This window comes from Anolis carolinensis, unplaced genomic scaffold, assembly GCF_035594765.1.
Source record: "Anolis carolinensis isolate JA03-04 unplaced genomic scaffold, rAnoCar3.1.pri scaffold_7, whole genome shotgun sequence".
NCBI classification, from domain to species: Eukaryota; Metazoa; Chordata; class Lepidosauria; order Squamata; family Dactyloidae; genus Anolis; species Anolis carolinensis.
This window is the reverse complement of record NW_026943818.1, coordinates 11434911-11453339: the sequence shown is the minus strand read 5'-3', so window position 1 is coordinate 11453339 and position 18429 is coordinate 11434911. Positions and strand designations below refer to the sequence as shown.

The window sequence follows — 18429 nt, the reverse complement described above, 5'->3', positions numbered from 1 at the left end:
AGATCCCAGTAGGGTGGCCTTTTGCAGTTGGCAGATTGTAATTTTGTCAATGCCTATTGTTTCCAAATGCTGGCTGAGACCTTTTGGCACGGCACCCAGTGTGCCCATCACCACCGGGACCACCTGCACTGGTTTCTGCCAGAGTCTTTGAAGTTCACTCTTGAGGTCCTGATAGTGGCTGAGTTTTTCCTGTTGTTTTTCGTCAATGCGACTGTCACCTGGGATGGCGACATCAATGATCCAAACCTTTTTCTTTTCCACAACTGTGATGTCTGGTGTGTTGTGTTCCAGAACTTTGTCAGTCTGGATTCGGAAGTCCTACAGTATCTTTGCGTGCTCATTTTCCAATATTTTTGCAGGTTTGTGATCCCACCAGTTCTTTACTGCTGGAAGGTGGTACTTGAGGCAGAAGTTCCAATGAATCATTTGGGCCACATAGTTGTGCCTCTGTTTGTAGTCTGTCTGTGCGATTTTCTTACAGCAGCTGAGGATATGATCCATGGTTTCGTCAGCTTCCTTGCAGAGTCTGCATTTTGGGTCATCAGCTGATTTTTCGATCTTGGCCTGAATTGCCTTTGTTCTGATGTCTTGCTCCTGGGCTGCAAGGATCAGGCCTTCTGTCTCCTTCTTCAGGGTCCCATTCATGAGCCAGAGCCAGGTCTTCTCCTTATCAGCTTTTCCTTCAATTTTGTCAAGGAACTTTCCATGCAGTGTTTTGTTGTGCCAGCTGTCAGCTCTAGTTTGTAGTGCGGTTTTCTTGTACTGGTTTTTTGTCTGCTGTGTTTTGATGAGTTTCTGATTTTTGACTTCAGTCAAAGCAGTTTCTTCACTTTGCTTTACATATTCTGCCAGGGCACGTTCTTCTTCTTTGATGGCTTGTTTGACTTGTAAGAGTCCTCTGCCCCCTGATCTTCTAAGCAGATATAGCCGGTCAACATGACTGCGAGGGTGCAGTGAATGATGAATGGTCATGAGTTTTCTTGTTTTTCTGTTCAAATTGTCCAGTTCCGCCTGTGTCCAGTTTATAATGCCAGCAGTATATCTTATGACAGGTATGGCCCAGGTGTTTATGGCCTTGATGGTGTTGCCTCCATTGAGCTTGCTTTTGAGAATTTTTCTGACCCTTTGTGTGTATTCTTTACTGACCACAGTCTTCACATGTTCATACTTGATGTTGTTCAGCTGTAATATGCCCAGATATTTATAGGCCTCTGGCTGGTGACCCTTTATTGTTTGGCCATTGGGCATATTTATGCCCTCACTTTCCATGATTTTTCCCTTCTTCAATGCCACTGTCGAACATTTGTCCAAACCAAACTCCATGCTGATTTCAGTGCTAAAAATGCGGACAGTGTTGGTCAGAGACTGGATTTCAGTTTCCATTTTCCCATACAGCTTCAGGTCATCCATGTACATCAGATGTGAAATTTTGTGAGATTTCTTAGATGTTTATTATTATTATTATTATTATTATTATTATTATTATTATTATTATTTCCAGGGGGTGCTGAGTAATATTTTTTCTGGAAAGGGGGTTGTAGGCCAAATAAGTTTGGGAACGACTGGACTAACCTTTCTGCCTGATGTTCTTCCCCAGTACTACTGCTGCAAGAAGGATGAGTCGGAAGAGGACGGGGAGGAGCCGGACTTCGACGCGGACTCCCGCATCCCACCGCTCCACTGCAACCGCAACGTGGCTCTGACCAACGGCCCTTCCTTGTACCACTCCCCGTCCCCGTTCAAGAAGGCCTCCCAGTGCCGGACGGTCTGCCCCAGCTGCTCCCACTATGAGCCGCCCACCTTCTTCCTCCAGGAACCCGAAGAGGAGGTCCGCAACGGGGGCGACCTGGTCAACTACAAGGCCATCAGCCAGGAAGACCTGGAACTGCCCGTCAGCGCCAACAGCCTCCAGGCGCTCAACCCCAACCGCCTCTCGGCCATGCGCGAAGCCTTTTCTCGCAGCCGCAGCATCAGCACCGACGTCTGATGGAAAGAGAGGAGCATCGCTGAGCCGCCACGAAGGCCAGCATCCCGCCGTTGCGATGGAGTGAGCTTCACCGTTTCCTACATTTTTTTAAAGCCGCCATCGACGTCGGCGTGTCTTGTTGAACGGAAGAAAGCCGACGGGGAGTCTTTGAAAACAATGAATGTATTTCTATGTTGTTATGTTTACCTATATTAATATTAACGAATAAAGCGTTGTAGGTAGTGAGGAAGGAGGAATGCCGATGGACTGCCGAAGTCTCCGTTGTGCCGAGAGAGCGGGAATCCGAATTGAAATGTATTTGAGCTTTTGATACCTGGCTTCCTTTTGTACGCCGACAATACCGTCCCCTTCTTTGCTGTCTCGCATGGCTATCTTCCGCTCCTTTGTCCTCCTTCCTTGAGGAGAGCTTCCTGCCCTCCTGTGATAATTTTTGGGATGTTTTGTCGGATTCAGGGATGCCTTGTGGAGGATGTCTTCCGGGATTTCCAATGGAGGAGCGCACCTCCGTCTTGCTTCCAGTAGAGCCATGTCATGGCATGCTTTGTGTGGTCTCGCCAAGAATACCTTCTGGATTTGGCCGCTGTATCCTCCAAGAACCCATCCTTGGCAACAATGGGACCAATTCACAGCTAATATCTGAACTGGAAGCCCTCGAAATTGTATTCAACATCCATGCCAAGGTTCATCTCAAGAGACTCGATGGTGACGGCACAAGGAAGCATTCACTTCTGCTTTTCTAGGCCTTTGTTTTCCTTCTCAAAACGGTTCCTTGGTGCCATTTTGAGAGGGAATACAGAGACAAATGTGGGGTGTAATACGGCTATGGGGTCAGTCTAGGTTTCTGAAGTGCTTGCGTGGGTATTTTTGATGCGTTTCCACATACTTAGGGGGCTTAATGCATGGTTTAGGGCAGGCCTGGGCAAACTTGGGCGCTCCGGGTGTTTTGGACTTCAACTCTCACAATTCCTAACAGCCCAAAATTTATTTACTGTATATACTTGAGTATAAGCCTAGTTTTTCAGCTTTGAATATTGGTGGGATTTCAAGGGGTTGGGAGTTATGGTTCACCCACATCGACAGAGCAATGTGCACTCCAACTGATGGATCAGGACCATACTCAGCACAAATACCTAATATTTTATTTTATTTATTTATTTATTTATAGTATTTACTAGACATGTCCAAAAAATCGTTTTGAATCGTATATCGGAATTATTTCGGATTGTTCTCACTTTTTGATACGCATTCCGAGATATTGTCTCACAGCGCAACCAGCAATGTAATTCGAACCATTGTTGGCCCATTCTCTAATTGTCTCTTAATGTTTCGTTAATTCCCCCGCCCCCAATTTTTTAAAATATATTTTTTAAAATATTTTAAAAAATTATTTTGTTTCTGCAACCTACCTAGAATGGGAGCTTAGCGCAGCCTAACATGGCTGCCGCTCCCCGGCCAATCAGAAGCTTCCACGATGGACGCAAAGGTGGGGGCTAGGGTTGATAAGGATAGCTCAAGAAATGAGGGCGGGAGAGCCCTGTAAAAGTCCCCCCCCCCCCCCCAGGTTCCTTTTTTTTTTTTTGGCGATTATGCATGCGCGTCCGCCATTTTAGAAACATTTAGAATCATTACGAATTTTCGGAAATATCCGAAATTTTTGGGTGAAAAAATTGGAAATACTTTCTATATCGAAGCACCAGCGCCCGCTACTTTAGAAACGAGAATTGAAACATTTTTTTCATCGATTGGACATGCCTATTATTTATCTACTCATATTTTGCTTTTGAACTGTTAAGTAGACAAAAGCTGAGCTAAAGGCCAGGAGCTCACCCCGACCCGGGCTCCGAACTGTTAACCTTTTGATTGATAAGATTTACTGCAGCTGGTGGTTTAACCTGCTTGTGGAATTGTGGGAATTGAAGTCCAAAATACCTGGAGGGCTGAAGTTTGCCCATGCCTGGTTTAGGGGCACCGATGGCTCCACAAATGAGGCTGAATTTTTTATTTTAAAATTTAAGGATTTGAAAGATTTCAGGCAGAGAGGGGGATTTGTGGACCTTGGAAATTGAAACCATTTTACGGAGCGTGTACAGACTAAGATGGGAGGGAGGAATCGAGACGAATTATACTTTCTGCAACCAGAACATGTTTGTTTATAGAATTTTTTTTATTTTAAAAAGTGGCCATTGTTTTAAGCACAATCCAGTTCCGTTTCCTCTCCTTTTATCTTAAGCAGTGCCAGCGTCTCTATGAGGGGGTTGTGTTTCCGTCCGGTTTGTGACACGTTGCAATATCCTCGCTGGACTTTAAAAAAATAATAATAACCCTATGGAAAGTGTTCCCATCGCTCTCTGTCGTCTCTTTTAAGTGATCTGCCGTAACCGCCGCCGCTTCCATAGAACTCTTTTGAGTCGATTTTGTAAAAAAAAAAGTAATAATAATAATAATGTTTTAACGGCATTTTTGAAGACGCTGAGATCCGTTGCGTTTCGATCGTGGCAATGTTTTTCAATCTTCCGGGTTTTTTCTCCTCGCGCTGGTCTCTTCTTTGGATTTCCTTTTTTTCCCCCCGTGTATCTTTGAAATTGATTGAATTGTTTCCATGAGTTTTCCGTTCACTTTTTGGCAGTGTGGCAAACTTGTACAAGACTTCCAGACCCTCTGAAAACGAAAACAAAAAAAAATTAAAAAATAATAATAAACTTATCTTGACTTTGTTATCAAGCGAGAAGCAGTCTCATTCGTGCACCGTTATGCATTAATTTAAAAAAATGAAAGATTGAATTTTTCCTAATAAACAATGCTACAAATTACCTAAATCGCTTCTGTTGCTGCTGCTCCTCCTGATGCTGCTGGGCCACTCTCAGTCCCACATCGCATGGGAAATGCTACTTTATTAGATCGTCCAAAACAAATGGAAGAGCAATCAGCTGGTATCATAAATATGACCGAATTTATTTAAAATATACAGAAAGGGTACAGTTCTACGGTTACAGGGATAACGTTCACTGTTTGTAAACAAATATATTAGCGAGAGAGAGAGAAAGAAAGAGAGCCCACGGCTCTATTTACGATATAAAGTGCAGTTATGGGTGGTTTCTTTTTGTTATCCTATATAATACGTTGGCATTATATTGTTGTCATACAGGGCTAATTTTGAAAGGTTTTCGAGGCAAAAACGAGGAACGGGAATGTGTCGCAACCATCCAATGGGTAGAGACTCCATTCAGTCCAAGCGTTGAGACCGTTATTCTTTGGAAACAAGCTTAGGAGAAACCGAGGTTCTGTTAAGATTACAGCGGGTTTTTGGCTAGGGCCAATTCCATCCCAAACTTATATTACCATGGTTCTCTTTGTGTTATCAAAGGCTTTCATGGCTGGAATCACTGGGTTTCTATGAGTTTTAAAGTAATAATACGTCATCTGCAAATAGGTTTATTTTATATGTTTTTGAAAGGTTTCATGGCCACAGAATCACTGGGTTGCTGTGAGTTTTAAAGTAATAATACGTCATCTGCAAATAGGTTTATTTTATATGTTTTTGAAAGGTTTCATGACCACAGAATCACTGGGTTACTGTGAGTTTCCCAGGCTGTATGGCCATGTTCCAGAAGCTGTGAGGATACCTGCCATAGATGTGGGCGAAACCTCAGGAGGGAATGCTTCTAAAACATAGCCATACAGTCTGGAAAACTCACAGCGACCCAATAACACAAATAACTACTAAGTTTATATTCCTTGTAGAACTGGTTGGATTGCTTATAATTTCTTAGATATTGAGTGCTATTTTCTGTAACAGGGTGATATGTAAGTTGGCCTTTCTATACCTTTCAAGAGCAATTTGGAGTGTATTGGAGTGAGACGAATTAGAGAAATATTCAAGACTCTATGTACACATCTGTTCTCAGCAAGCAACGGGAAGGTCAGTCAACAATAGTATGCCAACGATGTGTTGGGGCTAAGGAGGATGAGCTGGTTCGGGTCACAGACAACAGGGTCAAAAACAATGGGGTTGTCGGGTCAAAAACAATGGGGTTGTCGGGTCAAAAACAATGGAGTTATAGGGTCAAAAACAATGGAGTTGTAGGGTCAAAAACAAAGGGGTTGTAGGGTCAAAAACAATGGAGTTGTCAGGTCAAAAACAATGGAGTTGTCAGGTCAAAAACAATGGAGTTGTAGGGTCAAAAACAATGGGGTTGTACGGTCAAAAACAATGGGGTTGTAGGGTCAAAAACAATGGAGTTGCCAGGTCAAAAACAATGGGGTTGTAGGGTCAAAAACAATGGAGTTGTAGGGTTAAAAACAACGGAGTTGTAGTGTCAAAAACAACGGGGTTGTAGGGTCAAAAACAATGGAGTTGTCGGGTCAAAAACAATGGAGTTGTCGGGTCAAAAACAATGGGGTTGTAGGGTCAAACACAACGGGGCCGTGAAGTCAAGGACAACAGGGTTGTGGGATCAAAGATGGCAGAGTCATGGGGTCCACAACACCAGTGTCCATCTTGAGAAAGAGTTGGGTGAACAAGAAGCCTGCTCGGACGGATGCCCAGGATCGCTGTTGGCCCTTGCTCTCCTTGCCACAAATGGGGGTCCTCCACCACCAGGCCGCACCCAGCTGTCCGTCCGTCCATCTGGCTCGTTGCGGTGAGTCCCTCACACCATCTGTCCTCGCTTAGGAGTGGGGGGCTCGGCAGGACCGACAACACGCTTTGCTGTAGTACCAATGGCTGCAGAGGTTCACCTTGATGGCCAAGGCGCAGTTGGTGCCCGCTTGGTCCTGGCAGCTGTCATCTACAAGGCGGGGGACACACAGATCAAGGGGGTCAGAAGTGGGGTGGAACAAAGGAAGAGCCATCCTTACCATGATAGAGAGCTCCACTAGACTCCACCTCTAATAATTCGTAAGAATCGAATTATTACGATACAACGCCTCCTCAAATCATTGGAGGAACACCTTCAAAGACCCGCCCCCCCAAAAAAATGGACTCTATACTTGGGTTGTAAGTATGCCATAGAGGACCTAGAGAAGCCCACAAACACTTCCAGATGGGATGAATATTTGGAGGAGCACGATAACTGAAATTGTGATACCAACTTTAGATAAGAGTCTCGCGGTATTTAGTCCAAGATTAAAATATGGGGCTCACACAAACCAGATTGATGATGATGATGATGATGATAATAATATTAATAATAATAATAATAATAATAATAATAATAATAATAATAATAATAATAATTGAAGTCAAAAATCAGAAACTCCTCAAAGCACAGCAGACAAAAAACCAGTACAAGAAAACCGCACTACAAACTAGAGCTGACAGCTAGCACAACTAAACATTGCATGGAAAGTTCCCTGACAAAATTGAAGGAAAAGCTGATAAAGAGAAGACCTGGCTCTGGCTCACGAATGGGACCCTGAAGAAGGAGACAGAAGGCCTGATCCTTGCAGCCCAGGAGCAAGCCATCAGAACAAAGGCAGTTAAGGCCAAGATCGAAAAATCTGTACAGAAAACAAAATTCTGTGCAGAAATAGTTTTTTTGTGCAGAAAAACACTCCCAGACACAACCACCTTTTTCAGCCAAAAAGAAGTAAAAATAGGCAGTGGTGTGGCACCACTTCTGGATATATTATGGTCCATAGGAAAGGGGGAAATGACCCCTACCTCTTCCATAGTGCCACATCCTTGTACTAGACTCTGGAAACACCTCCCTCCTACTGACCTGGTGGTTCAGTCGGGCAGGGCTGAAGGTCACACGTCTGCTTCCCGACGGGTTTCACAAGAGGGTCGCAGCCCCGGACGAGGTCCTTCCCTTGGTAACATTTCACATCTCTCATCCTCACGCCAATGCCACAAGTTTTGGTACACTATGGACATAGAGAAGAGGGAATAGGTTGTTGTTCTTGTTCTGCAATAGTTGACTTAAGAGTTGCCCAGCACTTCATATTTCAAATGGTGCTTTCAAGTTGTCTCCAGACTGATGGTGACCCCTTGAATTTCATGGGATTTTCTTGGGGAAGGAAGACTCCAAGATGGTTTTGCCAGTTCCTTCCTCTGAAATATCGCTTACAACACCTGGTCTTCATTGGTGGGCTGACCCTGTTAGTGTTTTTGCTGATATAGAGTGAAATGTTCCATGTATTATTTGCTGTTGGATTGTGTGTTTTGTTCCGGCAAGCATTCCAGCAGCCAAGAGGTTAATTCTGGCCAGCCCTGATTGATTGCTGGAAGGGCAAATGGCAAGGACTTCTGTTTGTGATACATGACAGGAAGATACATCACAAGCTGCGGAATGCAGAGGAGGTGCTTTGTGTGTGGATGCAACATGTGTCCAGATAGTTTTGGTCAACTAGCAATGTAAATATTGGAAATAAAACCTTAGTGCCGCTGGCTTCAGCAGACATAAATCAACAATGCTGTCGTTCTTTATCAGTGCCACTTTCGCAGTTTGCAAAGTGGTCTGACGGGTGAGCTGAGGGCTAGCTCATCAATCAGTCAGGGTCGTTGATTCCCTGACAGACCCTGCTGAGCTTCCAGGATCAGAAAGGATTGAGCACTTTAGTTTCTCCCCCTACTTGCTAACAGCTACATTTCCCTTAACATCATACCCTTTGTCGTATTGTAACATCCAAAGCTATGGCCTCCACCCATCTCAGAGCTCTAAGATCTACCGAGGATGGTGCTGTCTCTAACCATTAGTCCTTCCACCCTAAATTCACCATACCACACAAGAATTCTCACCCTGAGACCCCACACGCACAAGTCCTCACCTCGGACCACGGGGTGGTGTACCACTTGAAACAAGGCCGCTCAAAGCAGGTGGTTTCCTCTATCGGTTTCTTGGTGACGTCACATTCTGTTGGGCTTCGGGTTTTGAGCTTGCCATTGACGATCTCCAGGCACAACACAATCCGCTTCTTTACCCCTCGGCCACAGGTGGTATTACACTGCGGAGGAAAGAAGCGAAACATCTTGAGATGCCACACGTGACCTCCAGTCAATGAAGGAGCCAATGATGGAGCAGGAACTGAAGACGATATCTCGGGCCAACACTCACCCTTTCCCAGTCTTGGGCCAACCAGTGAGCCGGACAGTTCTTATCCCCACAGGGGTGGATGGCGAGTGGTTTGGTCTCCAGGTTACACTGCGATTCTGGTACCACGCGTCCATCGCTGGTTTTGCAGTAGACGTGGCGGATCATTCGCCCTTGTCCACAGCCCCCACTGCACTGAAAGATACAAAAGGGAGGCATGTTTGCAAAATGTCCTTTGGAATGTGATACCTGAAAGTCGCTTTTGGGCAAAAACATTTTCATACCAGAATGGCCAACTCAATAGAGGCGCCAAATAGGAATACCTTCACCTTGGTGTCCACTGTGGAATCTACCAGTAGTACATCCTCCACCTACTCTTCAACTGTAAATCCAACTATAAATAGGTCAAACTATTTATGGTCAAATTTGATTCTTACAGAGATGGGGTTCCAATATTCTCTCTCTCTCTAAGAACATCCAGGTTCTCCGACGTGGCTCTATGAAGATGAGCATCAAATTTCGCTTGAGGACCTAGATATCACTCAAGAGAACAAGAATCTCAAGCTCCTCCAGGATAACCCTTTGGTTATTGGTTCATGATCTCCAGAAGCTGACCAAAAACACATCTCATCTATCAAGTTATTCAGTCAGCTAGCAACTTAGCTATTAGGCTTGTGCACCAATTTCGGACGTTTGCAAGTCGTATTAAAATTTGTTAAATCTGTACTTCCGAAGTGATATCCGACACATGGGTGTGAGAACTGCGCCTAAAACTTAAGAATCAAAAGTTACCCAATTCCTTTTTTATTTTAATTTTGCAATGCTCGGAAACCTCCCAAAGTCAGTTTCAATTTCAAATTCATGGCAAGCTCCCATTCCACTTTAAATTAATGATTAAGAGACAAACAATGAGGTAGCTGTTTAAAAAATTCCCTAAAATCAGTAGATGTAAGAATATTTCTGAAAGTTGGGGGGAAATGATTCCCTGTTGTCTTGTGCCATTTTATAGCAAATTAAAGGAGATCGCTCTTGTAGTTTTTCCAAAACGTTGAAAATTCCCCCAAAATTAGTGGATGAGTGAAGTGTCCTGATTTTTCCTGTTTTCAGAGTGTTGTTCTTTATTTATTGTTCTGATTTTAGAGGGTTTTTTTTACTATTGGGTTATCTAAGTCCACACTGCCCTATATCCCTGTACAATGTTTGGTGCTAAATTCGCAAATAGAGTAATTCCTATATAACATTACCATGTACTGAAACTGCATTTTCTGTTGATTTGTTGTAAAACATGATGTTTTGGTGCTTAATTTGTAAAATCATAATGTACCGTATATACTCGAGTATAAACCGACCCGAATATAAACCGAGGCACCTAATTTTACCACAAAAAACTGAGAAAACATTGACTCCAGTATAAGCCGAGGGTGGTAAATTTCAGAAATAAAAATAGATACCAATTGAATTACATTAATTGAGGCATCAGTAGGTTAAATGTTTTTGAATATTTACATAAAGCTCAAATTTAAGGCAAGACTGTCCAACTCTGATCAAATCATGATTCTCATCTTCTTCAATGTACATGTGCTTATGTATCCTTTTAATAATAATAGAGTAAAATAACACATGTAATAATAATAATAATAAATACAGGAAAATAATACATGTAATAATAGAGAAAAATAATAAGTGCAATAATAATAATAAGATCAGAGTGAAATAATAAATGTATTATCATTATTATTATTAATAATAATAAATACAGGAAAATAATATAAGTAATAATAAATAGAGTAAAATAATAAATCCAACAACAATAATAAGAAGATCAGAGTGAAATAATAAGTGTATTAATAATAAGAAAAAATAGAGTAAAATAAATGTAATAGTAGCAACAATAATAGAGAAAAATAATGAATGTAATACCAATAATAATAGAGAAAAATAATAAATGTACCATATATTCTCGAGTATAAGCTGACCCAAATATAAGCCAAGCTGATAATGCACAAATATCTATAATAATACAGAACAAAAATGTATGTGTATATAATGTAATACAAATCAGGTTTCTACAACTCTATATTAAAGTAATTCTCTTCAAACTATATTGCATATAACAAAATTGCTTTCAGGATATCATAAACAAAGGTACAATATCCCTGTCATAATCTCACAAAGTATACTATATCAGGAGTTTATAACAGTTTATATCTTTATAATAGTAAAGATATTCAGTCTCCAAAATAGCAGTTTCTAAATTCAAAGGAATTCTTCGTTTGCTTCGCAACGCCAAGAACCGGTACACAACAAGGTCTCCTGGGTTGTTCCCCTTGTTTCGTTATCACTTCCTTGGGTGTTGTGTCTGTTTTAATCTTATTGTACTTAGTACGATTCTTATTAGTAGCTCTGGCTCTGTTTTAAGTGGAGTTCTATAACAAGCTGACCCAAATATAAGCCAACCAGGACCCTCACCCGAGTATAAGCCGAGGGGGGCTTTTTCAGTCTTAAAAAAAGGGCTGAAAAACTAGGCTTATACTCGAGTATATATAGCAATTTGATGTTTAATAGGCTTTTCTTTAATCCCTCCTAATTATCAAACATTTTCACTTATCCAACGCTTTTATTTTTCATTGATTGGTTTGGAGGGCGCCAAAATTCTGTTCGCCTACACTTGAAAATTACCTAGGGCCAGCTCTGATTGCATGATACCACAATTGTGTGGTTCCTCATTGCAACCCACTGCCATTAAATCCCCTCAAGTCGTGGTTTGTAGGGTGCAAACCATGACCTAGCCCTTGTAGCATGTTCTCCATCCCGCTACAGAGCCATTCGGGAGCACTTCCTAATGGAGCATGACTTTGTGACATGTTCCTCTCCAACCCAATCTGTCGGGCCCTGCTCCGAAAGCGCGAAGACTGCTTCACCGCAAATGCCAAGGTGTGAAATATGACAATTAAGAGCAGCCCCGGCGGAGGTTCGCTTTGCCTTGGCTCCGATTTCCGCAGCCTTCCTGACAACTCCCCCTTCCCCAAAACATCCAATATTCCCTTTGAGGGGCTCCTTTCTTGAAAGGCAACCAGTTCCCCCCTTCTTCTCCTCCTGGTTGCCAGCTGTCACCCTAGCAACCACTTATTTTTAGCCCTGGTTGCCAATTCGAAAATGGGAATTAAAAATAAACCTAGGAGGCAAACCCCCACCACCACCACCCCACGACACAAAGCACACCAACTGGGAAGGTTGTGTTTGCAAGAGCCAGCGATGGGTGATTTGCTTCACTTCAGAAAGAAGAGGGGGAAAAGAAACCCAAATCTTCTTCTGTCTTTTCAAGCGAAGGGGATAAAACCCAAGGGACTTGGGGCCCAACGCAATGAAAAAACCAATATATTGCATAATCACGTTTCGGAGACTCAGCAGGCAGGAGACCTCAGATTTGCTGAATCTCACATTTCCAAGTGTTGTATGAATTCCAGGACCAGTTTTAGGTCACAATCCAGTATCACAATCCGGCTGAGAGCATGTACACTTCTGTATTATTCACATTCTAATACAGACATAAGGAGCCCCGGTGGCGAAGTGTGTTAAAGCGCTGAGCTGCTGAACTTGCAGACCGAACGGTTGCAGGTTCAAATCCCGGGAGCAGAGTAAGCACCCGCTGTTAGCTCCAGCTTCTGCCAACCTAGCAGTTAGAAAACATGCCAATGTGAGTAGATTAATAGGTACCGCTCCATGCAGTCATGCCAGTGGCCACATGACCTTGTAGGTGTCTACGGACAACGCCGGTTCTTCGGCTTAGAAATGGAGATGAGCACCAACCCCCAGAGTCAGACATGACTAGACTTAATTGTTGGATTATGGTTGTATGTGTATGAAATGTAAATCAAGTGCTGAAAAACTAGGCTTATACTTGAGTATATACAATACATTATAATGTATTGCATTGCATTGCATTGTATTATATATATTATATTATATTACATATATTATATCTATATATATAAAAGAGTGATGGAATCAGGGCACTGGACAAAACAACAAAACCCTAAAAAAGGGCTGAAAAACTAGGCTTATACTCGAGTAAATTGCCCAGAAAACATCGACCACCCCGAAGAAATGCAAGGCACCGGAAAGAAATATTGTCACTTCCATTTTACATAACGTTTCGTTTGGAAAAGAAATCCCTCCCTTGTTCTTTCTTTTTTTATTTTTCCATCTCCCTTTTGGAAGCTGGAAGGAATGGGGAGAGGAAATGGGGCAAAAAGGACATGGTTTGCATCTGGAGTTCGGCTTACAGTTGGAAAAGCAACGGGGTTACTGGAAGCCGAGGAGCGTCTGCCAAGCCCAGCGGCTGCGAACAAATGCAATTTAATCCCCGCACTGTGAGAAACCCTGCCAAGGTTGGCTTCGCGGAGAGCGTTCGAATGGCAAAAACAGACCCCGCTGACACCGGGTTCAGTTCTTCGTAATTGTCCGCAGCTAATGCGGTCAGGCCGGCTCAAGCGTTTCGCTTCCAGGTGACAAGGCAGGGGAGAGATTTTGGCAAAGCTCCCTCCCGGCCCCGTCCACTTTGCAAGAAAACCCAAGAATGAAAAGGGTTTTGTTTTTTTCTTAATGCCATATGTCGAGCGTTGCAAGGAAAGAGACACATGCAAACCATTTTCGGATGGGAAATTCCATGATGGGGCAAGCAAAGTAAGAAACAAGGCCAGAAAATAAAACTACTAAGAGGTGAATCCAATATATCCTGTCGTCAACACCAAAAAATATATATCTCGGCCCAGCTTGGCTTCAATATCAATGGACCTTAGCAAATCTGTTGACTTAAATGTCACTGGACATTAGCAGATCTGTTGACTTAAGTATCTATTGGACTATAGGAGATCCATTAAATCAAAGGCTTAATTTGATAGAAGATCTATCAAATTAAAGACCTATTGGACATTAGGAGTCCTGTTGACCTAAATATCTCTGGACATTGGAAGATCTGTTGACTTAAATATCTATTGGACTATAGGAAATCCATTGAATCAAAGGCTTATTGGACATTAGAAGTCCTGTTGACCTAAATATATCTAGACATGAGTACATCTGTTGACAATAGAAGATCCATCAAAATAAAGACCTATTGGACATTAGGAGTCCTGTTAACCTCAATATCTCTGGACATTAGTAGATCTGTTGACAATAGAAGATCCATCAAATTAAAGGCCTATTGGACATCAGGAGTCCTATTGACCTAAAGATTTCTGGACATTAGCAGACCTGTTGACTATAGAAGATCCATCAAATTAAAGGTCTATTGGACATTAGGAGTCCTGTTGACCTAAATATCTCTGGACATTAGCAGATCTGTTGACTATAGAAGATCCATCAAATTAAAGGCCTATTGGACATTAGGAGTCCTATTGACCTAAAGATTTCTGGACATTAGTAGATCTGTTGACTTGAATTATTGGACTATAGGAAATCCATTGAATCAAAGGTCTATTGGACTTTAGGAGTCCTGTTGACCTAAATATCTCTGGACCTTCACAGATCTGTTGACTTGAATATCTATTAGACTATAAGAAATCCATTGAATCAAAGGTCTATTGGACATTACGAGTCCTGTTGACCTAAAGATTTGTGGACATTAGCAGATCTGTTGACTATAGATCTTTCGAATTAAAGGCCGATTGGACATTAGGAGTCCTGTTGACCTAAATCTCTCTGGGTAATCATAGATCTGTTTACTTACATATCTATTGGACTATAGGAGATCCGTTGAATTAAAGGTTTATTGGACATTAAAAGTCCTGTTGACCTAAATCTCTCTGGACATTATCAGATCTGTTGACTTAAATATCTATTGGACTGTAGGAGATCCATTGAATCAAAGGCCTATTGGACATTAGGAGTCTTGTTGTCTTAAATGTCTCTGGACGTTAGAAAATCCGTTGACGTAAATATCCCTGGATATTAGAAGATCATGGGCTCAAACAGAGACAACAGGGAAGGAGAGGCTCAGCCAGCTTTGGGGCCAGTCCGTTACGGAGACCAGGTGGCAATCTGAATGTCTTTTGCTTTGTATACACAAACCACTACAACCTCTCCCACATTATCTTGCTCATGTGGATACCCCACGTCCCACGGTCAAGCTCTTCCACCCCACACACCTAAGGGACTCACCGGTCCCCAGTCCGAGACAGTCCACTGTCGGTCACAAGGGGGTCCCGTGCAATTCTTGTCGGCCGGTGGCCTGGTGTTGGGGTCACACAACCGCTCTTCCTCTGAGCACCGGATGTCCCTGGTCACGATACTCCTCTCGCCGCATTTCGCTGTACACTGAGGGGTTGGAGAGAGGGCAAAGAAAGACAGAATTGGTTGATCAGATAGTCAGTCAATCAATCAATCAGTGTGGTGAATCATCCCACCAGCAGATTTTATGATCCAAGCAAATCTGGTTAAGACTGAAATCTATTGGGAACTTTTCTCATTATTACAGATGGCCACCCAGCCTTTGTAATAATAATAATAATTGTAACGAAGTGTGATTTTTTTTTTAGTTTACAGATGTCATGTTTAATTGCATTTTAAAAGGGTCAATATTTCAGTTACTCTGCACTCATGAGTTGGTTGCCATGAAGAAGTGGGCGGAGCCAATTGCCGTTTTGGTGGAGAAGTGCAGGTTTGAAAAAGAAGCAGTTAGTCTGTGCCCTGATGAGGTACAGTGAAGACTGACCCTCAGTTGAAGGGATCAGGGAGACTCAAATGCTTATTTTTGAGTCAATTTAAAATATGTTTGGTGACTTATTTTAAAGTAGTCTGTCTCCTGATGAGGAACAGATAATCTGTGATTGTAATTCACAGGGTGACTGCAGTTTAGAGCAGTAAAGAAAGAAGTGACATTTTAAAAAGTTTAAACACCTCATTCTAGCTTTGCAACTGTTAACCAAAGTGCCTCTAAAGAGAAAGTTACTGTAACCATTAAGCTTTGTGCCAGAATAAACGTGTTACTGTTCTTTTAAACACCTCAGCTTCTGTCATATATATATTACCATCAAAAACAAACAAGAAGAAAGAAGAAAAACAAAAATTAAAAGGTCTCCTCTCTAAGTAGCTAGTGGCTATATCTTCCCATAGTGGTGGCAAGCGTGGATAATCCCCTTTACATCTGGTGGCCGCATTATAAACATCTTTACAATTGGTGGCAGCGGTTATAATATAATAATATAATTAAATAAACATTCCGACGTCTCTTCTCCGTAATAATAATAATAATAATAATAAGAAGAAGAAGAAGAAGAAGAAGAAGAATTGGAGCAACCTATTAATGTATTTTCTGGTGTATAAGACTACTTTCTAACCCAGGGAAATCTCAAAAGTCAGGGGGTCATCTTATATGCCGGGTGTCGTCTTATAGGGCAGGTCTTGAAACTTCCGAGCTGGACTGGAGAATCTGTGGTTGCCGCATACGGTAGAGGAAGCTCAATAACAGCCACAGCTGCATCCCCGCTGTATGCGGCGACTGTATGAAAGCAGCAAGGGTGGTGTTGTACAAGTACGGTAGAAGAAAATCCACTCACCAGGATTTGTGGAAAGTAATGAAGTGAGGGGATGTCTCACTGGGTAGGTTTAAGTGAAGGGTGGAGCAAGCTGAAGCTGTGCCCAGAAAAACATGCCTTTCACCTGTCTGGCCCGCCCTTGTATCCTATTACCGTACCTCCTTCTCTGCCTCCTGAGGACTTCAGTGAAGCGGCACAGGTGCGCAGGTGCAAGATCTGAGAGGCAGAGAAGGAGGTACCGTAATAGGATACAAGGGCAAGCCAGACGGGTGAAAGAAGCGTGTTTGCACTACCGCTCTGATAGTCTTTTTATTTGGTGTGTGTTGGAAGAGGGGTAGTCTTATACAGCGAGTATATCCCAAACTCCATATTTTAACTGGAAAAGTTGTGGGTCTTATACGCCTAGTCGTCTTATATGCCGTAAACTAATAATAATAATAATAATAATAATAATAATAATAATAATAATAATAATATCAATAGGAGGAGAGGGGAGGAAGAGGGAAGTACAGAGCCCCTGACTATACTTTGCAGAGCCCTAAAGCCTCCATGGAGCACACTTCGAAACCCGTTGAGAAAAACACATACTCTTTTGAGCAATGCCTCCTACTACCTATACAGTAATTGTTCCCTGTTCGTCTATACCCTCCTCCCACTCATCCCGTTACAGTGATCGCCAGTCCCTTGGGTTAAAGGCATTTGTATAACCGTGTCAGCCATACCTCGGACCATTCCGACATCTCCCACTGTGGCCCACACGCTGGGTTTTTGCAGATCTTCCGCTCTTCCGGCCGGGTGATGTCAGCAGATTCGCACAGGTCACTGTAGACGGAGCTGTCGAACCCGGGCGAGATCATCTTCCAACAGCGGACAATACGGAATTGGTACCCTTCGCCGCATGTCCGGGAACATTCGCTCCAACTGCTGGCTTCCCACCTAAGAAAGCCAAGGGAGCATTTCACTTTGAGCCAAGCGGGGTTCATTGGGCTTCCTATAACAACCACCAAATCTTATCACCATATGAATACCTAGGTTGGCATTCCCTTCCTGCGCAGAATTCATGGACAGGCTCAGGACGGGTCATGGCATCGCAATACATATCATCCACTTCGATCCCATCGTAGCGGATGCACATAGCATAGGTGGACATCACGCCTGCGTTCAGATAAGAGAGATTTCTCTCAACCACGACCACGTTGTCTTTACATTTTCATGACAGTTAACAATGATACAATATCACTATTACAAATTTTATATTTATTCATTTCGATTATATTTTAACTGATTTGATTCTCGAAGGCTTTCATGGCCGGAATCACTGGGTTGCTGTGAGTCTTTCGAGCTGTATGGCTATGTTTCAGAAGCTTTCTCCCCTGATGTTTTGTCCACTCACATTTGCATGTTTTCGTACTGCTAAGTTGGCAAGAGCTAGGGCTAACAGCAGGAGCTCACCCATTCTGTGGATTCGAACGGCCAACCTTCAGATCAGCAGTTCAGCAGCACAAGGGTTCAACCCATTGCGCCACATTTGTGTTTTTAAATGTGAGCATTTTGGATCTTAACTCAGAGGAAAAAATGGGTTAGAAATAAAAATCATCATTATTCTTTCTTCGTAACGTATCTATTCTGTCCCATAATGAGAACTGTAATGATGACAATTATTTTAGGATTTATAAAAAATATGTGAATATATTAGCTCACTGTTTTCTTATGCAAGATATGCTATGTTTCTTGTTAAAATTTCTAAATATCTAAATCCCAAAAACTTGTTGATAAATTAGATAAATTTTAGATCAAATTGGTCTTCCTTAGACATGTTTATAGTTCATCCTTTTGATTTGCTGTCATTCATTTTGAGTCCTGTATTGATCTG

At 42.4% G+C, this 18429-nt stretch overlaps 2 protein-coding genes across 5 annotated transcripts in view; one reads left to right on the top strand and one right to left on the bottom strand.

The window, feature by feature from the left end:
* The window catches only part of fam163b (family with sequence similarity 163 member B), a 40898-nt gene extending 36194 nt beyond the window's left edge, over positions 1–4704 (top strand). Inside the window, exon 3 of the mRNA XM_062959708.1 lies at positions 1598–4704. Within this exon, the coding sequence (XP_062815778.1) occupies positions 1598–1987 (390 nt within the window). The 3' untranslated portion in view covers positions 1988–4704. The remainder of the gene's footprint in view (positions 1–1597) is intronic.
* The window catches only part of adamtsl2 (ADAMTS like 2), a 48691-nt gene continuing 34668 nt past the window's right edge, over positions 4407–18429 (bottom strand). For all 4 annotated transcript variants that reach the window (XM_003229578.4, XM_062959693.1, XM_062959694.1 and 1 more), the window contains 7 exons: positions 17585–17711; positions 17279–17492; positions 15181–15336; positions 9043–9213; positions 8756–8932; positions 7708–7852; positions 4407–6774 (listed from right to left, as the gene is read on the bottom strand). In XM_003229578.4, the coding sequence (XP_003229626.3) occupies positions 6656–6774; positions 7708–7852; positions 8756–8932; positions 9043–9213; positions 15181–15336; positions 17279–17492; positions 17585–17711 (1109 nt within the window). In that variant the 3' untranslated portion in view covers positions 4407–6655. The remainder of the gene's footprint in view (positions 6775–7707; positions 7853–8755; positions 8933–9042; positions 9214–15180; positions 15337–17278; positions 17493–17584; positions 17712–18429) is intronic.